General features: G+C 45.1%; 3 protein-coding genes across 3 annotated transcripts; all 3 read left to right on the top strand.

Annotated features, from left to right (window-relative positions):
* The first annotated feature begins 8,931 nt into the window (after positions 1-8,931).
* On the top strand, positions 8,932-10,110 carry LOC117916980. The gene has a single exon (XM_034833219.1). The coding sequence runs from the start codon at positions 8,932-8,934 to the stop codon at positions 10,108-10,110; it is 1,179 nt and encodes a 392-aa protein (XP_034689110.1).
* Positions 10,111-10,128: 18 nt separating this feature from the next.
* On the top strand, positions 10,129-11,536 carry LOC117916979. Its single transcript, XM_034833218.1, has 2 exons — positions 10,129-11,447; positions 11,524-11,536. Exons 1-2 carry the CDS (start codon positions 10,129-10,131, stop codon positions 11,534-11,536), a joined length of 1,332 nt encoding a protein of 443 aa, XP_034689109.1.
* Positions 11,537-13,982: 2,446 nt separating this feature from the next.
* On the top strand, positions 13,983-15,888 carry LOC117916978. Its single transcript, XM_034833217.1, has 5 exons — positions 13,983-14,166; positions 14,310-14,472; positions 14,565-14,869; positions 14,930-15,342; positions 15,493-15,888. The coding sequence occupies exons 1-5, from the start codon at positions 13,983-13,985 to the stop codon at positions 15,886-15,888; spliced, it is 1,461 nt and encodes a 486-aa protein (XP_034689108.1).
* The last annotated feature ends 7,838 nt before the right edge of the window (positions 15,889-23,726 follow it).

The raw sequence follows: 23,726 nt of genomic DNA, 5'->3' as shown, positions 1-23,726 counted from the left end.
TCTTTAAGCTCCTCTCCTTCATCATCCCTCATCCTCAACACCACCATGGCAGCCCATCTCCATAGCTCCACTCCATAGCCGCGGCCTTCACTATTCACCACAGTCCACACTTTCAATTTTCAGCTCTATCTACTCCTTCCACCATAAAAAACCCTTCAATTCTTCACTCAACACTCTAAATCCATCCTTAAACCAATTCCAACCTTCCTTTTACCAAACCAAAACCTCTAGCAAAGGATTCAAGCCACGGTTTCTTCTTAAGAAACCCATTGCCGCCGGCCATGGGAGCTTCAAATTCTCAATTCTCCTCTTGAAAAGCTCCATTTTCCAAGCCTAGCCACCATGAAAAATCCTTTTCCTACCTAAGCCAGCATTTCCCACCCTCAAAAGCCAAAAAATTTCACCATTTGAACGAGCCTCAATTTTTCAAAAAGGCAGGTGAATAGTGCCTTGTGCGAAAAATTTGCACACCACCTTGTGTTGTGCAAAATTCGCACAACACCCCCCCTTGTGCGAAATTTTCGCACAACACCCTCCCCTGTGCGAATTTTCCAGCTTCTCCATCCCTACCCTCCCCAATCCCAAGCTCTGAGCCTCATTTTCGCTTCATCATACCTAAGACCCGAGGAGGATATACCTCAGCTCCCCATAGCAGTTAAAGAGCCACCCTTGTACGGGCCCCACTAGATGCACCTCCACATTTACCTGATTCTGCCCCTTAGAGCAGATACCATACGAGGAGAGCATCTGTCACGCCTGTGGCCCCTACACAAATTCCACCTCGGAGTCCTCCTACAAAGAAAGCCAAGACTTCTGAGCCAGGAGAGTCCTCTAGAGCACCTCGGGATTCACAGTCTCAGCCTCCTTCCGCCAGGCGCCCTAGACCTAGCTCGCCCATTGAGGGCAACTCCGATTGCCGATCGAGAGCATTTCATGTCGAGGCATATTTTGATCACTCTCTTATGCGACAGCAACCTGAGTTGCGGGATTCATACCGCCTACTTGAGAGGTACCATCTTATACCCTTTATGACTCCATCCCAATTCTTTTATCCTCGAGTAGCTTTAAACTTTTACCAGTCTATGACTACTCGTGGCGTCCCGGTGCCAGCCTCGATCCTTTTTACCATTGATGGACGCCAGGGTATTTTGGGGGCTAAACAGATTACCGATGCTTTCCATATCCCTTTTGCACCAGCAGATCCCGCTGCATTTAGACGCTGGGCCCCACTTTCTAAGTGGGACATGGTTCGTATCCTCTCTCGAGGGACATCTTCCCAGATGACCATTTTGAGGAGGGAGCTTCCCCCAGGGATGCTCCTAGTTGATGTGGTGCTTCGCGCCAATCTTTTTCCTCTTCAGCATAGAGTGCAGAGGCGAGGGGCCATTATGGAGGCATTATTCCGTATCTCTGAGGGCTACTACTTTGGCTCCCATCATTTGATTATGGCCGCTCTCCTCCATTTTGAGGAGAAGGTGCATACGCGGCGTTTTGCAAGGGCAGACACCATTCATTTACTTTTCCCTCGGTTGCTATGCCATGTTTTGGCGCATATGGGTTTTCCTGCAGACCCTCATTCTGAGCCCCGCCTCCATTGTCGAGAGAGCCTCTCTCTTGACCAATGGAATCAGATATGGCTCCATCAGCATTCCCCGGAACTTCCCGAGCCAAGGGAAGTCCCTCCTGCTCCATCCACTTCAGCTCCTCCACAGCCAGTACCAGAGGCAACATCATCTGATGCCCCACCTGCTGTTCCTCCTACCTCAGAGCCACCCATTACTATCCCTGGTGCAGAGTATCGTGCCTTACTCGCTTCTTTCCAGACTCTGACCACTACTCAGACGACCATTATGGAGCGGATGGACCACTTCCAACTTCAGCAGGACCAGTAGACTCTCATTCTCCGTGAGATTCAGCAGCACCTCGGTCTTTTGCCACCAGCTCCACCTGTAGCGGTTCCTTCCACAATTGCAGCGGAGGACCCCTCCTATCCACCAGAGGAGCCTACTACTTGATCATACGATCACTCCTCTCCTTTTTTGTATCTATATTCTATGTTTTTGGATGTCTTATATATTTTGGACCACTTTTATACTGGGATTGGATGTATTCCATGTTTATCTTGTATATTGTACTCTCTCAGTTTATATAGACATCTTCCTTTTTGTGTATTTTAGCTATTCCTTTTTATTTCCTCTAATGATCACTCTTATGATTTTTCTTTTCTTATGCAACATGTGGTTTCTCCTGTTCATTCAGAGTCCCTTACTATCAGGAGGTATCACTTCCTCCCTTTTATTATCTCTTGCTTTTGGAACATTGGGGACAATGTTCATCCTAGTTGGGGGGGGAGGGGGAGAGTTGAGGAAGTAATTTGTTGAATTTTTGGTTAAGTTATTTTGCTAACAAATTTTTTGCAAACTCTCTTTGTTTTCTCAAAGATAAATTCTCAAAAGTAAATGGGAGAGATTAAATTCTTATCTTATTGCCATAGTCTTAGAGTTTGTATTATGCTTACTAAAGTTGATGAATTGTTGAAACTTCTTTTGATTTCAATCTTAAGTCTTCCACTCTAATCTTTTCACACACTGTGCACAATAGGTTCCGATTATAAGATGAAGAACTATTTCCCTCTTGACTTAGGAAAATTTAGACTTGGTACCTTTGACCTCATTTTAATAGTGTTGAGACACCTTATAAAAGGCCAATGAGCCTTTGGAAAAAGAAAGAAAAAGAAAAATGTTTTACTTGCTTTGAAACCCGAGCAAGGTCCGAGGGGTATATGTTGAAAATCTTTAAAGCCTGGTGCCCTAAGCCGTTACTGGTTGGGAGTCACCGACCTCACTACTCGTTACATGGGTGGATGGGTGGAGTATTTATATATATAAAAAAAGAGGTGCTGTAGACCCTCAATTTTGTCCCTCGACACTGGCATTTATCCTTCGGGTGTCACATCCACCCATCGTTCGCATATGGCACCACTAGGGCCCCTTTTGGGCTTAGTCGGTGTCCGAGCCTCGTGTGGGTTTGTCTGTGGTCCATTGTGGTGCATATGTGGTTCATTTTGGAGGGTCACCATGTCCATTTTCCTAGTCATTCACATCACACTATAGGAAGGAAGTGGGGTCATCCCGATGTTTTAGCTTAGTTGGAGTTTATAGGGGCATGTTGAGGTTCAGAGCACTCGGGCTTGTTTTGATCATATCTCCCTCATCCAAACTCAGAATTAAGAACTGTTTCTTTTTATGGATTCATTATTCTTCCAGGAACATTCTGTAAAATTTTCAAAATTGTTTGCAATCGGTCGGCTGGTTGGCAGCCGGTTCAGCCGGTTCATCGAGTTAGCCGGTGTAGAACACTGATTTTTGGTAATTTTTTTGATCATATCTCCCTCTTCCGAACTTGTAATCATGCACCATTTTTTTTCATGGATTCCTTACTCTTCTAGGAACATTCTATCAAATTTTCAAAATTTTTTGCCATCGGTTAGACCGGTGGGCATCCGGTTCGTCCGGTTCAGCCGGTTCATTGAGTCAGCTGAGGTAAAACACTAATTCTATTAATTTTGGTGCCCAAATCCTACATGGCTCAGGCCCGTAAGCTCCAGATTGGTTTTGGGCAATGTTGTGGGTCCATTTTGGGCCTTGGTCTGGGTTCCTTGCAGCCCACCACGAATCCATATGGATTCTTGGTGGTGAAGCAAGCTGAAAGCTGAAGGGAGTGAGCTGGCCTTGTAAGTTTAAGAGAAGTAATGAGGGGTGTAGTTCCCATGCTGATGAAGGGGATTTTGGTGCTGAAGGGGAGGAACCCAGGAGGCTCAAAGGCTGAGAGGGGTATGAGTATAAAAGGTGGGAAGAGAGGAGAGCAAATGACCTTTTGGATTTTCTGAGAGAGGGAAAATTTTGCTGGTGAGAGAAAGGTCAGGAGCATCTTCTGAGTTGAGAGCGTGGGGGAAAGCTTCAGCACTGTGGTTTCTTTGAAGAAGAGAGTGACAGCATCTTAGTTTTGGGAGTCATCATTGGCATACACGAATCATATTTGGTGGAGATTCTGAGGTAAGCATGCTGAATTTTCTTTGCTGACAGTTTATCTTCCTCGTCTTCATATTTTTTCCTCCTTCCTCATCATCTTTTCTTCCCTTTGATATGAAGATTGTATTGCTTGGGTGTGGATAATAAAGGCCACACATGATTTTTGTTGATTGGTTATGAATATTTTAGGATCTTTCTGACCGAATTTGGGATTTTTTATCAACCGGATGAATCAGTTGGGAACCGATTCAACCGGTTCAGCTCAATAACTGGCTGCCTCTGTTAGCCATGGGGAACACCTGCCTTTCTTGGTCTGGTTCTCACTCATCCGGGCTTGGAATTGAGAACCGTTTATTTTTTTTGCTTGCTTAATCACTTAGGAACTTTTTGACCGAATTTGGTATTTTTTATCAACCAGATGAATCAGTTGGGAACCGGTTCAACCGGTTCAGCACAATAGCTGGCAGCCTCTGTCAGCCATGAGGAACACCTGCCTTTCTTGGTCTGGTTCTCACTCATCCGGGCTTGGAATTGAGAACCATTTCTTTTGTTTGCTTCCTTAATCACTTAGGAACTTTATGACTGAATTTAGGATTTTTTATTAACCGGATGAAGCAGTTGGGAACCAGTTCAACCGGTTCAGCACCATAACTGGCTGCCTCTGTCAGCCATGGGGAACACCTGCCTTTCTTGGTCTGGTTCTCACTCATCCGGGCTCGGAATTGAGAACCGTTTCTTTTGTTTGCTTCCTTAATCACTTAGGAACTTTCTGACCTAATTTGGGATTTTTTATCAACCGGTTGAACTTAATCACTTAGGAACTTTCTGACCTAATTTGGGATTTTTTATCAATCGGCTGAACTGGTTGGGAACCGGTTCAACCGGTTCAGCACCGTAACTGGCAGCCTCTATCAGCCACGAGGAACACCTGCCTTTCTTGGTCTGGTTCTCACTCATCCGGGCTTGGAATTGAGAACCGTTTCTTTTGTTTGCTTCCTTAATCACTTAGGAACTTTATGACCGAATTTTGGATTTTTTATTAACCAGATGAAGCAGTTGGGAACCGGTTCAACCGGTTCAGCACCATAACTAGCTGCCTCTGTCAGCCATGGGGAACACCTGCCTTTCTTGGTCCGGTTCTCACTCATCCGGGCTCGGAATTGAGAACCGTTTCTTTTGTTTGCTTCCTTAATCACTTAGGAATTTTCTGACCTAATTTGGGATTTTTTATCAACCGGCTGGACTAGTTAGGAACCGGTTCAACCGGTTCAGCACCGTAACTGGCAGCCTCTGTCAGCCATGAGGAACACCTGCCTTTCTTGGTCTGGTTCTCACTCATCCGGGCTTGGAATTGAGAACCGTTTCTTTTGTTTGCTTCCTTAATCACTTAGGAACTTTATGACCAAATTTTGGATTTTTTATTAACCGGATGAAGCACTTGGGAACCGGTTCAACCGGTTCAGCACCATAACTGGCTGCCTCTGTCAGCCATGGGGAACACCTGCCTTTCTTGGTCTGGTTCTCACTCATCCGGGCTCGGAATTGAGAACCGTTTCTTTTGTTTGCTTCCTTAATCACTTAGGAATTTTCTGACCTAATTTGGGATTTTTTATCAACCGGCTGAACTGGTTGGGAACCGGTTCAACCGGTTCAGCACCGTAACTGGCAGCCTCTGTCAGCCATGAGGAACACCTGCCTTTCTTGGTCTGGTTCTCACTCATCCGGGCTTGGAATTGAGAACCGTTTCTTTTTTTTTCTTCCTTAATCACTTAGGAACTTTATGACCGAATTTTGGATTTTTTATTAACCGGATGAATCAGTTGGGAACCGGTTCAACCGGTTCAGCACCATAACTGGCTGCCTCTGTCAGCCATGGGGAACACCTGCCTTTCTTGGTCTGGTTCTCACTCATCCGGGCTTGGAATGGAGAACCGTTTCTTTTGTTTGCTTCCTTAATCACTTAGGAACTTTATGACTGAATTTTGGATTTTTTATTAACCGGATGAAGCAGTTGGGAACCGGTTCAACCAGTTCAGCACCATAACTGGCTGCCTCTGTCAGCCATGGGGAACACCTGCCTTTCTTGGTCTGGTTCTCACTCATCCGGGCTCGGAATTGAGAACCGTTTCTTTTTTTTGCTTCCTTAAGCACTTAGAAATATTTTGACCTAATTTGGGATTTTTTATCAACCGGCTGAACTGGTTGGGAACCGTTTCAACCGGTTCAGCACCGTAACTGGCAGCCTCTGTCAGCCATGAGAAACACCTGCCTTTCTTGGTCTGGTTCTCACTCATCCGGGCTTGGAATTGAGAACCGTTTCTTTTGTTTGCTTCCTTAATCACTTAGGAACTTTATGACCGAATTTTGGATTTTTTATTAACCGGATGAATCAGTTGGGAACCGGTTCAACCGGTTCAGCACCATAACTGGCTGCCTCTGTCAGCCATGGGGAACACCTGCCTTTCTTGGTCTGGTTCTCACTCATCCGGGCTTGGAATTGAGAACCGTTTCTTTTGTTTGCTTCCTTAATCACTTAGGAACTTTATGACTGAATTTTGGATTTTTTATTAACCGGATGAATCAGTTGGGAACCGGTTCAACCGGTTCAGCACCATAACTGGCTGCCTCTGTCAGCCATGGGGAACACCTGCCTTTCTTGGTCTGGTTCTCACTCATCCGGGCTCGGAATTGAGAACCGTTTATTTTTTTTGCTTTCTTAATCACTTAGGAACTTTCTGACCTAATTTGGGATTTTTTATCAACCGGATGGACTGGTTGGGAACCGGTTCAGCCGGTTCAGCACCATAACTGGCTGCCTCTGTCAGCCATGGGGAACACCTGCCTTTCTTGGTCCAGTTCTCACTCATCCGGGCTCGGAATTGAGAACCGTTTTTTTTGTTTGAATCCTAACTCATTTAGGAGTTTTCTAGAAAAATTTGGGAATTATTCTTCAATAGGTTGTACCAGTTGAGAACTAGTTCAACCTGTTCTGCTGGAGGACTTTAGGTAGCCCTCGATTTCGGCATTTTTTCGAGCCCTTATCCATTAGGGTTCAAACCCATTTTCTATAGGGCACTTGTGAGCCATCTTGAAGGTTTAAGTCAGTGTTTGATTTCAGTTAGTATGGGAAATTTTGAAGTTATGGGTGGTGTGGTCTAGGTAACTCTAGTTTGATTTGTATGACATTTGGGGAGTCCATTACCTGATCTCAACTAGCTTTCTTCCTTTTTGGCACAAAATTTGATGCTTGATTCTGAATACATGTTGCGTGGCTGACTCACCCTTTGCTGTAGCACATGGCTAAGGACCACAGGTATGCATCATTGGTTTTGATTGTTGAATCATATGCATGCATGGGGCTTAATCCTGAATGTTTGTTACATGTTTATATGTGTTTGGCTGACCTTTTATGCAGCGCATGGTTGGGGACCACAGGTACGCACCCATTGTTTTGGTTGGTTGAATTCATATGCATGCCAAATACCAATTAGGATTGTGTGATTCATGACATCTATTTAGCCTAGGGTTTCATCTTTGACCCATATGCTCCCACATACCCAATTCATTAGTAGAGACCGAGTTCCGGGCCTAGAGGGGTGCTACCTCGCATGAGGTACCTTCCCAATGGGTAACCTGATCCCCGGACCCAGAATCTAGTTTGCGCAGACCGTTTTTTTTCCATACTGGGGTCATTAGGGGTTTTGGTTCTTACTTAATTTTCCCCATTTTAAAAATAAAAATAAAAAGTAAGTGGCTACTCCATACAACACCGTTCCTCACCGGGGACGGGTTTTTTCAAAACTGGAGAACTCAACTTTTTCATTCCTTCTTCTCTTTTAATAGCGAGTCGCGCCGGTCCGATGGATCGGGTGAGGGTCCACAAATTGGCGACTCCACTGGGGATCGAACCCAGAATCTCTGGTTTCGTAAGAAGATCAAGCTTGAACTTGAGTTGGGAATTTTGGAGCACATGGTTCATTGATCAGTAGACTCTTAGGCTGCATAGATGACTGATGATCACATACTTGGTTGGTATTTGGCTTGCACCTGTGATGTATTGTTGCTTGTGTGTTCACTTGTTGGATTCTAGCATGCTTGCTCATTGTTGATTGGTATCTAGCTATGACATTTGGGATTAGACTTAGATGATTAGATTGTGTGTAGATGTGTGGTAGGCTATCTCTTTGTGCATGACTATTTGCTGTATGACTGCTCATTCCCTTGCATGACTGCTTGCTGCTTGTGTTTGTGGGGCACGTGTGTATCCCCTTACTTCCAAATCACTTGTCTTGGTCAACTATTCCTCATGGATTGCTTGTGTTTCTTGGGAGTCATTCCCAATTTGTTCGCCTTTGACCAAGCTAGGGGTTTGGAATAGGGTCTAGCATAAGGGCTATATCGATGTTTGGGAGCACTATGGAAAAGATGGATATCTGAGCAATGAAGACCTGTATAGCCCTGAGCTGGATTTCATGGATACATGCGTGGCCAGCATGTCACTTTGATTGATTGATTGATTGTTAGTTAGGACCTTAGGTTGCGTATCCCTATGGGTACAGTCATTTAGTCTTTTAGGACTTGCCTTTTCTCTTTTTTTGACTTTTGAGTCACATTACCCCTGAGGTATCACCATGTTAGAATCCCGTTCCTGCCTGTGGAACCGTATATCAGTTTAGCTATTGACATCACATGTCAGTTCATTCTCTCGGAAGATTTTAGTTATACGTTCCTAGTTTGATTTTAGGATTGATAGTCACGGGGACTGACGTACCCCTTTCATTTTATAGGATTATTGATTGAGATCGACCTGGGTTCCCGAGCTTGGATCCGGATTGGAGATAGACTAGTTAGAGCATCAGATTCACCCAGCCAGTTAGAGCAGATACCAGATCATAGAGATATGGACCCTCAGTATGCTACCGTTGACCAGTTAGCTGAGATTACCGATACCATGGCGTCACTTACGGACGTTATCTTGGGACTGGGTCAGAGGATTGATGGGCACCAGGCCCAGCCATTGCCGATTCCAGGGAGCACCCTGCATGACTCTACCACACCACCACCACCACCACCACCATCTGGGCCATCTGGACCTACTATACAACAGGACTACATAGTTCCACCACCACCACCACCGGTTCAGTCAGCTCCCCAGGCTGGTGCATTTGTGTTGCATGGTCAGACTGAGACTACGCCGCATTCTGTTGTGGCACCGGCACAGATTGTTGATGATACCCAGGCTCGGATTGACAGGATTGAGCAGAGGATGAGATCACTACATGTTTCTGATGGGATGATGAGGTGGGATGGATATGATGATCTGCCAATAGCAGCTTTGCCTGTTGAGTTCCGCATGCCGGACATTGAGAGATACACGGGGATAGGGTGCCCCCGCATTCACTTGCAGTTATACAGCACTGTTATGCGCGGGCATAGACTGGATGAGACACAAATGATTATGTTATTCCCTCTATCATTGAGTGGTGCTGCTCAGCGTTGGTTTGCCTCATTGGACCCTTCGAGACGTAGGACATGGGCTGATTTGGGACAGGAGTTTATTAGACAGTATTCTTTCAATACTATAGTGGATGTATCCCGGAGGGAGTTAGAGGCCATCAGACAAGGGCCGGATGAGTCAGTCACTTCATTCATTTCTCGTTGGAGGGAGAAGATAGCACAGATTATTGATAGACCTTCAGAGCGCGATCAGATGAGTATGATTATGCGTAGCCTTCAGCCCCGCTTTGCTAGGCATCTCATGGGCTTCCCTCAGACAGACTTTGGCTCGTTAGTGCAAGCCCTCTATGGTATTGAGGAGGGTATATCTAGAGGTTTATGGGCAGATTCTTCCCCTTCAGACTCAAAGGGGAAGAAGTCGGGATCAGGCCCCAGGCCCTCAGATGTTGGTACTATTGGCATGACAGGACACCGGTCTTCACGTCGTCCTCCGTTTCAGAGTCAGTTTTTTGGCACTCCTTATCAGATGATACAGCATGATCAGTATAGACCAGTTGCTCCCATTAGGCCAGTAGGGCCTACTTATCTACATCCGCCACCACAGCCGGTATATGCTACATAGGCACCCCAGAGGCCGCCTATGCAGTTCCATCATCAGTATAGAGCACCGCCTCCACCGAGGCCAGTTAGAAAGTTCACACAGCTTGGGATGCCACTGAGCCGAGCTTTTCAGAGATTGGTTGAGGGAGGACTGATTACCCCACTACCGCCTAGACCACCACTACAGCCTACCCCCCCAGGATTCAAGACAGATCTTCACTGTGCCTACCATCAGAGAGCAGGCCATGATCCAGACAGTTGTTCAGCACTGAGACATGCCATTCAGGATTTGATAGATCAGGGCTTGGTTGATTTGGGGCGCCCAGGTGTGGCCACAGACCCGCTACCTACTCATGACACTAGAGCAGTACCTCCACCCCCGGAAGGGGTACATTTGATTGAGTTTGCAGGGGATGAGATATTTATGATGGGTTGGGATGGAGAGGCTCCTCAGCCGATCAGTCTATATGAGGAGTCAGATTTTGTTGGATATATACTTAGACAGCAGATCCCCAGGCCATTCAGTTTGACCCCAGATAAGATTTATGGGCCGCCTCCAGTATCGCCAGTATACTTACAGCATATGCCACCTATGACACCCTTCATTCTGTTCCCAGAGGAATATAGGCCCCCTCATAGAGATGTTCAGATAGTTACACGGAGTGGAAGGGTAGCACAGCCTCCACCCGTTGACAGGCCATTTGTTGGTATAGCTGCCAGAGAGGAGGTTCAGAGGGAAGATGATGAGATATTACGCCAGCTGCGCACTACTCAAGCTCGCATATCTATTTGGAGCCTTTTGGCCTCATCTAGTACACACAGAGATGCATTGGTTAGAGCCCTTGGCCAGATTAGGGTTGACACTGCTACTACCCCAGAGGGGCTTATTCACATGTTGACAGCTGATAGAGCTACATGCATAGTGTTTTTTTATGATGACTTGCCACCAGAGGGATCAAATCATGTTCGACCCTTATTCATTGATGTTGTTTGTTCAGGCCGTCGGGTGCCGTCTGTTCTGCTGGACAATGGTTCTGCCCTGAACGTCTATCCATTGGTTACTGCTATTGCACTTAGGTTTTCACCAGCTGATTTTAGGGCTTCTACACAGACTGTTAGAGCTTATGATGGGACTCAGAGGACAGTTATAGGTACACTCAGTACATATGTCATGATTGGGCCAGTTAGTTACTCCATAGTATTTCAGGTTTTAAGGATTCAGTCATCCTTTAACCTGCTTCTTGGTCGCCCATGGATTCATGAGGCTGGTGCTATACCATCTTCCCTCCATCAGAAGGTGAAGTTCATACACGAGGGGCGCATTATCACGATACAGTCTGATAGAGATATTATCACTTCGTTTGAGCTAGTGTTACATATCAGTCACAGTGAGGATGACTTACATTTGACCGGGTTTACGTTCGATGAGGTTCAGGTTGTCAGCTTAGAGGATGGCAGCAGAGATATGGTACCTATGTCGTTCGACCAGCACAACAGCACTTTGGTGCTCAGCATGATGAGAGGCATGTCTTATTTGCCTGGCATGGGATTGGGTCGCCGCCAGCAGGGGCCCCACGAGTTTACTTTCACAGTTGATCACGACACACCCTATGGATTGGGTTACATCCCCACAGAGGCTGATACACGTTATATGGCACGGCTACGTAGGGATAGAGTGAGGGCTGGCATGATTGGTATTCCATTTGATTATCCTCTTCGCCCATACACCTTCCAGTTGGCTGACTACTTCATCAGGGGTTCAGAGCATACACTTCGCACAAAGGGGACTGCTCACATTCCAGAGACAGTTGAGATTCAGGACATCCAGCAGGCCCTAGGTCAGATTCATTTGGACACCGGGACTACTGAGGCACCTGGTGCCATGATAGTCGCGCCCCCATCACCGGACCAAGCTAGTGTGTTCTCTATGTGTTTCCCCGAGGAGGTCCCTGACTATGACCTACCTATGGATTTGGGATATGGCACTAACGAGATGGACATGATCGGCATAGGCCGTATCTTCGATGCAGCCCCACGCGGGCCCTATACTGCTTTTGATATGTTCGGAGTTTCTGTACTCGAGATTGATGGGGATGACTTTATTCTTGATGCCTACACTGATGATATGGATTTTATAGGCATTGGTCGTATCCTTGACGCAGCCTCACGCGGGCCCCATTCTGCTTTTGACATATCTGGAGTTTGCGTACTTGATGATGAGTCAGTCTTTGATGTCGTTACTTCTGATTTTACTTCTGTTAAGGGAGCGTTCGACTTTGTGGACCCACCTCTTTATTCTGACACTATGTCCGGGTTTGTCACCCGCTTTGATGATATTTCTGATGGTAATAATGATATGAGTATTTTCGAGTACTTAACTGTGTCACAGCATCTTCCTTTGATTGCACCACCAGCACCCACGACACATATATATGATGTTGATGATATGGGAGATACGGATGACCCACTGGGTGGTCAGTCAGAGTTTGATTCGGACACAGAGGACGAGAAAGTCACACCCATTTCTGGTAGCACAGAGTTGATAGATTTTGGGGCACCAGATCAGCTCAGGGAGATCAGGATTGGCTCTTCTCTATCTCCTGATGAGAGGAGTAGGTTGATTGACCTGCTCAGGTCATACCTGGATGTATTTGCATGGTCATATGAGGACATGCCGGGCCTTGACCCCTCCATAGTGCAGCATCACCTGCCCATTTTACCATATGCTAGGCCCGTTAAGCAGAAATTGAGAAGACTACACCCTCGATGGAGTTTGCAGGTTAAGGAAGAAATTCGGAAGCAACTCCATGTTGGTTTCTTGTCAATGGTTGAGTATCCTGAGTGGCTGGCTAATGTTGTCCCTGTTCCCAAAAAGGACGGCAAGGTTAGGGTTTGTGTTGACTTTCGAGATCTGAATAAGGCCAGCCCTAAGGATGATTTTCCCCTCCCACACATTGATATGCTGGTTGATAGCACTGCAGGGCATCCGATGTTGTCCTTCATGGATGGCTTTTCTAGGTATAATCAGATTCTGATCGCTCCAGAGGATATGGAAAAAGACTTCTTTCATTACTGAGTGGGGTACTTACTGCTACTGAGTTATGCCATTTGGGTTGAAGAATGCAGGAGCCACTTATCAGAGAGCTGCTACTACTCTGTTCCATGATATGATGCACACAAATGTCGAGGTATATGTGGATGACATGATAGTGAAGTCCCGAGATAGGACAGATCACTTAGCAGCCTTACAAAGGTTTTTTGAGAGGATCAGACAGTTTAGGCTGAGATTGAATCCCAAGAAGTGCACCTTTGGGGTGACTTCTGGAAAATTGCTGGGACACATTGTTAGTGAGAGAGGTATAGAGGTTGATCCAGAGAAAATCAGAGCCATACTTGAAATGCCTACCCCGAGGACTGAGAAAGAGATTAGGGGATTCCTAGGCAGATTGTAGTACATCAGTCGTTTCATTGCTAGACTGACAGACATTTGTGAGCCTATCTTCCGCCTTTCTGAGGAAGAATCAGCCTACAGTGGGAATGATGATTGTCAGCGCGCTTTTGAGAGGATTAAGGAGTGTCTCCTTTCTCCTCGGTTTTAGTGCCTCCCACACCGGGGCGTCCTTTGCTTCTGTACTTATCAGTTTCAGACATGGCCTTAGGATGCATGTTAGCTCAGCTTGATGATTTGGGGAAGGAGCGTGCCATCTATTATTTGAGTAAGAGGATGCTTGAGTATGAGTGCAAGTACATTATGATTGAGCGCCTTTGCTTGGCATTGGTTTGGGCCACTAGGAGACTTAGACATTACATGACAGAGTATTCGTGCTCTTGTCTCACGATTGGACCCGTTGAGGTATCTATTTGACAGGCCTGTTCTGACAGTAGGCTCATGAGATGGCTGGTATTGTTGAAGAGTTTGATATTCATTATGTCACACAGAAGTCAGTAAAAGGAAGCATTGTTGCAGATCATCTAGCTTCTTTGCCAATATCCGATGACAGATCGGTTGATGATGATTTCCCTGATGAGCAGATCGTTTCGATGACTAGTATTACGGGATGGCGGTTGTACTTTGATGGTGCGCCAATCAGTCGGGGTTTGGCATTGGTATCTTGTTGATATCACCACAGGGTGATCATATCCCCAGATCAGTTCGGTTAGCCTTTTCTGATCATCACCGATTGACGAATAATATTGTAGAGTATGAGGCTTGCATTACAGGTTTGGAGACTGCACTTGATCTTGGCATTAGACAGTTGGAGATCCACGGGGATTCCAACTTGGTTATAAAGCAGACTCAGGGTATCTGGAGGACACGGGATGAGAAGCTGAAACCCTACCATGCTTACTTGGACCTATTAATTGATAGATTCGATGTGTTAAGGTATATACATCTGCCCAGGGAGGAGAATCAGTTTGCCGATGCATTAGCCACCTTGGCTTCTCTGATTGTGATCCTGCGGGGGTGAATGTTAGGCCATTGCTGATTGAGACTAGGTCTGCACCAACTTACTATTGTCTGATTGGAGAGATAGAGGATCAGATTGAGCTGCCATGGTATCACGATATTTATCAGTTTCTGTCATGCGGCGCTTACCCAGAGTCAGCCTCGGCCAAGGATAGGAGAGCATTGAGACAGTTGGCCACCAGATTTGTTGTTTGCGGGGATGCGCTGTATAGGAGATCACCTGATGGCTTGTTATTATTATGTCTAGACCGTGCATCTGCAGATCGAGTGATGAGAGAGGTTCATGCAGGGGTCTGTGGCCCACACATGGGAGGTCATATGCTAGCACGTAAGATCATGAGGACTGGCTACTTTTGGTTGACCATGGAGACAGATTGTTGCCAGTTTGTACAGAGATGTCAGGAGTGTCAGATGCATGGAGACTTGATACACGTGCCACCTTCTGAGTTGCATGCACTTGCATCCCCTTGGCCGTTTTCAGTATGGGGTATTGATATTATTGGGAAGATCTCGCCCAAGTCTTCTAGCGGGCATGAGTACATTTTGGTTGCCATTGACTATTTCACCAAGTGGGTGGAAGCTGCTTCTTATGCTAGGTTGACAACGGCCAGAGTGGCCAAGTTCATCAGATCGCATATTATCTGCCGATACGGGGTCCCTCATGAGCTGATCTCAGACAGAGGGGTGCATTTTAAGGGCGAGGTGGACACGTTGATTCAAGAGTATGGCATTCAGCATCACAGATCGTCTGCGTACAGGCCGCAGACTAACGGGGCAGTTGAGGCCGCAAATAAGAATATCAAGAGGATTTTGAGAAAGATGGTCGAGACTTCTCGGGATTGGTCAGAAAAGCTCCCTTTCGCATTGTGGGCTTATCGTACATCTTTTCGTACCTCTACTGGAGCTACCCCATATTCTTTGGTGTATGGTATGGAGGCAGTGTTACCTGTTGAGATTGAGATGGGATCTTTGAGAGTAGCACTAGAGCAGCATATATCCGAGGCCGAGTGGGCCCAGTCTCGTTATGATCAGCTTAGCCTGTTGGATGAGAAGAGATTGACGGCGGCAGATCATGTTCAGGCCTATCAGAGGAAGATGACCCGTGCATTCAGAAAGAGGGTCAGGCCTAGGAAATTCCAGAGAGGTGACCTAGTCTTGAAAGTCCTTAGGGGATTGATCAGTGACCCTAGAGGCAAGTTTAGACCGAGTTGGAGCGGGCCTTATGTCATCCGAGATCTGACTCGAGAGGGAGCTGCCTGGTTGACAGACCTAGACGGAAATCAGTTCACAGAGCCAGTTAATGTGGATCAGCTGAAGAAGTTTTATGCGTGAGATCATGGTCAGAGGATGGGTGGCCGTCACTTCGAGTAGCCATATTCCCTATTGCACACCCATCCATTGATATATACTATTGCCAACCCTTTGAGCCTCACGTGGTTTATTATGGCCTTTTCTTTCATTCAGCCTTGCATACCTTTCCTGACCTAGGTTGGGGACCTACCCTTGTGTGCTTTGTATTTATTGATTGGATCTATGAGCATTATGGGCATGGTGTCATTCTTCGTTTGTTCTTTCTTACATCATTGTCTGTTTCTTTTCATCTCCATTTTGCATCTTCACACCGTCTACCTGTTAGTCCAGTTTCTATCATCTTTATTCACTTCGCTTCTGTTTTCCCTTGTGTGATGATGATACGCTCTCGTCCCAAAGCTACCAGTCAGGTTTGTCACACCCTTCGTTCCGCTTGTAGGCTTTGATCCAGGATTCTTAGGTTGAAGGGGCCGGTCAAGATTGGAGGTTTGGGGTTCTTTTTGTTGGATTGGGAAAGTATGGAATTCGGCAAAAAAAAAAAAAAAAAAGGGAAAAAATAAAATAAAATGAAAAAAGAAAAAGAAAAAAATTGTGCTTGTTTGGTATTCGTTGATATACTTGGGATCATCAGAGGTGGTTTTGGGTTTGAGAGATTTCTTTTTCCTTTAAGAGTCGGATGAGAGCATTGTATGATCCTTCTCACCATGGATCTGGGCGACACATTGGGAGTGAGGTTTGGCTTTCCTTAGCACTAGGCCCTTGGATCATTGTCTACATCACCATTCCCATCATATAGTGACTTGCTTTGATTTGGCGTTCTTAGGATGAGTTGTTCGTCGTTGTCACATATTGTTATATTCGTATCCCAGTTGGTTTCTCCATTTTCTTCTACACCCATTCATCATTCATCTTATCCCTTTTCGTCTGCTTCTATCATCGTCGATCGTCATTTCACTTCATGAACGATGAGTTCTTTGGTGCATGTCACCTATTGTTTGTTTTTTATTTAGATGCAGGATTGAGTCATCTTGCTCACATGGTTCTGCGATATTTGACATTGCGCACACAGGGGTTTGACATTATCTATTGGGAGATTTGGGCCTTTGTTTCCCATCGTTTCATTCACCTTTTACCCCTGGCCTACATTACGGTCCGAGTCGTAAGACCACCCTGAGGCCATGAGATCTCATGTCTACTTCGACGCGGTTCATTCGAACAAGCTCCGTCTACTGATTGAGTATGGGATGTTGACAGGTCTCCATTACTTCGGGGGATATCAAGGGTCACATATTGCCTTTCCATTCAGTTTGCTTGCCTCAGGTCCATGATCAGAGATAGATGATACAGAGAGTTGGGACCGTCGAGGGCACCTTTGCCTGATGTTTTGACACGTTTATACTAGGGCATGCCCCCATCCTTGCATGCTGGCTTTGGCTCTTTATACATGTAAGCAGGCATTCCGTTTCACCTAGCGATGTTATGGACATCAAAGTTTGAGTAAGCCCCGCATTCAGCTCAGTTTCTTCATATATCAGAGTGCTTCTGGGGGTCTAATGCGAGATCAGATTCACGGTATTCATCGACCCAGTAGGGGTGCATACCCCATTCATTGTCTTGTTCGTTAGTTCAAATGAGTGGGTCTTCAGTGATGTATTCCAAAGTTTTCATTAAGATATATGAGTTTCAGATGTACACACTGGGGCATATCCCCTATCAGTTTTTGTGGATATTGGATGTTATGGATTAGAGTGGAGGGTTTTTTTCCTTAGAAATGGATGATTGTGATATTTTCAGCTCTTTGACTTTAACCATATGTGCGGTTATGGGATTCTGACATCATATTGATATCTTAGACTGGGGCATAACTCCTTCCTTTCACCCTTGGTCACATTTATGAGTTTGTCCTATAGGGGCATACCCCCTTCTTTCCATTTGTTAGGGGTGATTGTGATTTCTCGCTTGTCATTTATCGGCATTTTCTGGTGTTACACCGGGGCATACCCCTTTTTTTTGTCATGATGAAGGTGTTTGATTTTTGGTTTCTTCGAGTCATTTGTTGGCAGTCCCTGGACGTCATACTGGGGCATACGCCTTTGTTATCAAGGTTAGTATATCAGCGGTTGCATCTTGAGTCCCCCTATTTTGCTCTGAGTTTTGTTTTAAGGCATCCCCTATCTGTTTAGGTGTTTTGAGCCTTAGTAATGGCATCCCTACCCCCTTTTAGTTCAGTGGTTCCTCGGCATTGTGCCCGAGTTCGATCCCCGATATCACACTTTTTTGGTACTCGCCCGGATTCCATCATTTTTCGGTACTTGCCTGGATTTCACCATTTTTCGGTACTTGCTCGGATTTCACACTTTTCTGGTACTCTCCCGGATTTCACACTTTTTCGTACTTGCCCAAATTCCACCATTTTTCGGTACTCACCCGGATTTCACACTTTTCCGGTACTCGCCCGGATTCCATCATTTTCCGGCACTTGCCCGGATTTCACCACTTTTCCGGTACTCGCCCGAATTCCATCATTTTTCGGTACTCGCCCGAATTTCACCATTTTTCGGTACTTGCCCGAACCCTTCTCCGGTACTCGCCCGGATTTCATACTTTTTCGGTATTCGCCCAGATTCCACCATTTTCCGATACTCGCCCGAATTTTACCCGTTTTCGGTACTCGCCCGGATTCCACCATTTTCCAGTACTCGCCCGGATTTCACACTTTTCCGGTACTCGCCCGGATTCCACCATTTTTCGGTATTCGTCCGGATTTCACACTTTTCTAGTACTCACCCAGATTCCACAATTTTTCGGTACTCGCCCGGATTCCACCATTTTCCGGTACTCGCCCGGACCCTTCTCCGGTACTCGCCCGAATTTTACTCGTTTTCGGTACTCACCCGGATTCCACCATTTTTCGGTACTTGCCCGAACCCTTCTCCGATACTTGCCCGGATCAAATCCCTAATCTTTCTCGACATCGTGATCAGGTCTTCTTTTATCTTTCTCCGGCATCGTGCCTAGATCCCATAGTCCGTTCGGTCAGCATGACTTATTTCCCTTAGCCTTCTTTATTGTTAGGTCGGGACAAAATTGTTGGTCATTTGGGTTCTTCACTAGAGTTCATTTCACTCTTGCATTACATGCACTTCGCACTCACAATTCACTCGTTCATTCACTATACTGAAGAGGGGCATATTTGTAGACCCTCAATTTTGTCCCTCGACACTGGCATTTATCCTTCGGGTGTCACATCCACCCATCGTTCGCATATGGCACCACTAGGGCCCCTTTTGGGCTTAGTTGGTGTCCGAGCCTCGTGTGGGTTTGTCTATGGTCCATTGTGGTGCATATGTGGTTCATTTTGGAGGGTCACCATGGCCATTTTCCTAGTCATTCACATCACGCTATAGGAAGGAAGTGGGGTCATCCCGATGTTTTAGCTTAGCTGGAGTTTATAGGGGCATGTTGAGGTTCGGAGCACTTGGGCTTGTTTTGATCGTATCTCCCTCATCCAAACTCGGAATCAAGAACCGTTTCTTTTTATGGATTCATTATTCTTCCAGGAACATTCTGTAAAATTTTCAAAATTTTTTGCCATCGGTTCGACCGGTGGGCATCCGGTTCGTCCGGTTCAGCCGGTACATTGAGTCAGCTGAGGTAAAACACTAATTCTATTAATTTTGGTGCCCAAATCTTACATGGCTCAGGCCCGTAAGCTCCAGATTGGTTTTGGGCAATGTTGTGGGTCCATTTTGGGCCTTGGTCTGGGTTCCTTGCAGCCCACCACGAATCCATATGGATTCTTGGTGGTGAAGCAAGCTGAAAGCTGAAGGGAGTGAGCTGGCCTTGTAAGTTTAAGAGAAGTAATGACGGGTGTGGTTCCCATACTGATGAAGGGGATTTCGGTGCTGAAGGGGAAGGAACCCAGGAGGCTCAAAGGCTGAGAGGGGTATGAGTATAAAAGGTGGGAAGAGAGGAGAGCAAAGGACCTTTTGGATTTTCTGAGAGAGGGGAAATTTTGCTGGTGAGAGAAAGAAAAAGGTCAGGAGCATCTTCTGAGTTGAGAGCGTGGGGGAAAGCTTCAGCACTGTGGTTTCTTTGAAGAAGAGAGTGACAGCATCTTAGTTTTGGGAGTCATCATTGGCATACATGAATCATATTTGGTGGAGATTCTAAGGTAAGCATGCTGAATTTTCTTTGCTGACAGTTTATCTTCCTCGTCTTCATATTTTTTCCTCCTTCCTCATCATCTTTTCTTCCCTTTGATATGAAGATTGTATTGCTTGGGTGTGGATAATAAAGGCCACACATGATTTTTGTTGATTGGTTATGAATAGTTTAGGATCTTTCTGACCAAATTTGGGATTTTTTATCAACCGGATGAATCAGTTGGGAACCGGTTCAACCTGTTCAGCACAATAACTGGCTGCCTCTGTCAGCCATGAGGAACACCTGCCTTTCTTGGTCTGGTTCTCACTCATCCGGGCTTGGAATTGAGAACCATTTCTTTTGTTTGCTTCCTTAATCACTTAGGAACTTTCTGACCGAATTTAGGATTTTTTATCAACCGGCTGAACCGGTTGGGAGCCAGTTCAACCGGTTCAGCACAATAGCTGGCAGCCTCTGTCAGCCACAGGGAACACCTGCCTTTCTTGGTCTGGTTCTCACTCATCCGGGCTTGGAATTGAGAACCGTTTCTTTTGTTTGCTTCCTTAATAACTTAGGAACTTTTTGACCAAATTTGGGATTTTTTATCAACTGGATGAATCAGTTGGGAACCGGTTCAACCGGTTCAGCACAATAGCTGACAGCCTCTGTCAGCCATGAGAAACACCTGCCTTTCTTGGTCTGGTTCTCACTCATCCGGGCTTGGAATTGAGAACCGTTTCTTTTTTTTGCTTCCTTAATCACTTAGGAACTTTATGACTGAATTTTGGATTTTTTATTAACCGGATGAAGTAGTTGGGAACCGGTTCAACCGGTTCAGCACCATAACTGGCTGCCTCTGTCAGCCATGGGGAACACCTGCCTTTCTTGGTCTGGTTCTCACTCATCAGGGCTCGGAATTGAGAACCGTTTCTTTTGTTTGCTTCCTTAATCACTTAGGAACTTTCTGACCTAATTTGGGATTTTTTATCAACCGGCTGAACTGGTTGGGAACCGGTTCAACAGGTTCAGCACCATAACTGGCTGCCTCTGTCAGCCATGGGGAACACCTGCCTTTCTTGGTCCGGTTCTCACTCATCCGGGCTCGGAATTGAGAACCGTTTCTTTTGTTTGAATCCTAACTCATTTAGGAGTTTTCTAGAAAAATTTGGGAATTCTTCTTCAATAGGTTGTACCAGTTGAGAACTAGTTCAACCTGTTCTACTGGAGGAGTTTAGGTAGCCCTCGATTTCGGCATTTTTTCGAGCCCTTATCCATTAGGGTTCAAACCCATTTTCTATAGGGCACTTGTGAGCCATCTTGAAGGTTTAATTCAATGTTTGATTTCAGTTAGTATGGGCAATTTTGAAGTTATGGGTGGTGTGGTCTAGGTAACTCTAGTTTGATTTGTATGACATTTGGGGAGTCCATTACCTGATCTCAACTAGCTTTCTTCCTTTTTGGCACAAAATTTGATGCTTGATTCTGAATACATGTTGCGTGGCTGACTCACCCTTTTCTGTAGCACATGGCTAGGGACCACAGGTATGCATCATTGGTTTTGATTGTTGAATCATATGCATGCATGGGGCTTAATCTTGAATGTTTGTTACATGTTTATCTGTGTTTGGCTGACCTTTTATGCAGCGCATGGTTGGGGACCACAGGTACGCACCCATTGTTTTGGTTGGTTGAATTCATATGCATGCCAAATACCAATTAGGATTGTGTGATTCATGACATCTATTTAGCCTAGGGTTTCATCTTTGACCCATATGCTCCCACATACCCAATTCATTAGTAGAGACCGAGTTCCGGGCCTAGAGGGGTGCTACCTCGCATGAGGTACCTTCCCAATGGGTAACCTGATCCCCGGACCCAGAATCTAGTTTGCGCAGACCGCTTTTTTTCCATACTGGGTTCTTACTTAATTTTCCCCATTTTAAAAATAAAAATAAAAAGTAAGTGGCGACTCCATACAACACCGTTCCTCACCGGGGATGGGTTTTTTCAAAACTGGAGAACTCAACTTTTTCATTCCTTTTTCTCTTTTAATAGCGAGTCGCGCCGGTCCGATGGATCGGGTGAGGGTCCACAGGTGCGTTCTTAGCCTTTTATATATGAGTTAGTGTTGCTAAAGTTAGAGAAAAATCTTAGTTGGGGAGAGAATATAGTTTGACATACTATAACTGGAAACTAAGCACCTTAACACTTAGATTTTTGTGGAAGATTAAGAGTTGGTCTTTTGGGAGTGGAAATTATTTTGATACTCAAATTTGCATAATGCCCACTCTTTGTATGTTGTGATAGGTAAGTTATTTGATGACTCTTGTTGATGATTGAGTTTTATATCCTTGACTTGCCATGTGAGAGTTTGATCCAATCATGCCACTTGATTATTTTTTGGAGTGATCAGCATGATTTTGTAAAATATTATATTATCTATTTTTCTTTCTTTTTCTCTCCTTCATTGCTCAAGGACTAGCAATGTGTTAGTTGGGGGGAGTGATTACTACCCAAAAAGTGCTATTTTACACCTTTAAGTCATTATGTTTTAAGCACTTTTGTGTAGCAATTCTCCATCTTTATTCCAATTGGCATGTTAAGGACCTAGCAATGACTTCTAATCATATTTTTGGCTAGTTTTAGTGTTTTGACAGCTTTTTGTATCATTAAGACAAGCCGAGCAAAAAAGAGAAGCAAAGAGAAGCAAAGAGGAAAAGCAAGCAAAGTGAAGAAAACAGAGGACAACAGCTGCAGTCTTCTTTTGCACTTTTGGAGCACTTCCTGAAGTCCATTTTTTTACATTCTATATACCATTTCAAAGCTCAGGAAGTCAAGAATCCAACGCTTCAAACCATGTACCATTTGGAGCTGAAATGAGGAAGATATGGCCTTCGGAAGACAACTGCTCCAGGCTTGTGCGAAATTCGCACAACACCTTCCAAATTCGCACAGCCCATGCGTGGTGCGAATTTTCCTCTGTTTTGCCGACTCCACTTTAGATATTTTCTTATGTATTTTTGATGTAATTTCCTTTCTTATCCTTGTAACAAGCCCATCACAAGCTTTGTTTTTGTAAAGACTATATATAAGGGGTGTAAATCACCTCTCGAAAAAAACTAACATATATGTTATGTTTTACACTTAGTGAAAAACAGAGCTCTCTCGTTTTCCTTTTCTCTTTACTATTTTATTTTTCTTGGAAGCCAAACAACCTCTGAGGATGTTTTCCTAGAGGATGAGAGGCTAAACTTTTGGTTTCTTGGAGTGAAGGAAGCTAGGTGAAAAGTCCAGATGCAAATGTGGAAAACTCCCGTGCATTAAATATAGGTAGTTGGAGTTCATAAATGGCTTCTAAATCCAAAGTTTTGCTTTAAATCTCTTAGAATCACTTTGAATGGCCAATACATGGTAAGCTTCAGGTCTCTGTGGATGCTTATTGCTAGATCCATATCAGTCCATTAGTTATCATATACGAGCCATTGGAAAGTGGTTCAAGGTGAAGACCCATAGTGTCTAAAGCCATTAATGGACCTTGACTACCATTTCTATTGACTTTTTATGGATTAAATCTTCATTGTTAAACCTATACCGGTTCGGGAAATAACTATAGGTTAAATCCCCAATGCGAGGAGAAAAATCCGGAATTTTCCACTTTGCATTCTAAACTTGATCCTAGCAATCCTTAGCTCCGGGAGACTTTCTTTCTTCCA

Source organism: Vitis riparia, chromosome 6 (genome assembly GCF_004353265.1).
Source record: "Vitis riparia cultivar Riparia Gloire de Montpellier isolate 1030 chromosome 6, EGFV_Vit.rip_1.0, whole genome shotgun sequence".
Taxonomy (NCBI): Eukaryota; Viridiplantae; Streptophyta; class Magnoliopsida; order Vitales; family Vitaceae; genus Vitis; species Vitis riparia.
Note: the sequence above shows the minus strand (reverse complement) of the source record. Positions and strands in the feature narration are given on the sequence as shown.

Coding starts and splice junctions, on each gene's coding strand:
- LOC117916980 (XM_034833219.1), top strand. CDS start 8,932: ATGGACCCTCAGTATGCTACCGTTGACCAGTTAGCTGAGATTACCGAT.
- LOC117916979 (XM_034833218.1), top strand. CDS start 10,129: ATGCAGTTCCATCATCAGTATAGAGCACCGCCTCCACCGAGGCCAGTT.
- LOC117916978 (XM_034833217.1), top strand. CDS start 13,983: ATGGCTGGTATTGTTGAAGAGTTTGATATTCATTATGTCACACAGAAG. Junction 14,167..14,309: donor ATGGCGGTTGTACTTTGATG/GTGCGCCAATCA, acceptor CTTGCATTACAG/GTTTGGAGACTGCACTTGAT. Junction 15,343..15,492: donor CTAACGGGGCAGTTGAGGCC/GCAAATAAGAAT, acceptor TATGGTATGGAG/GCAGTGTTACCTGTTGAGAT.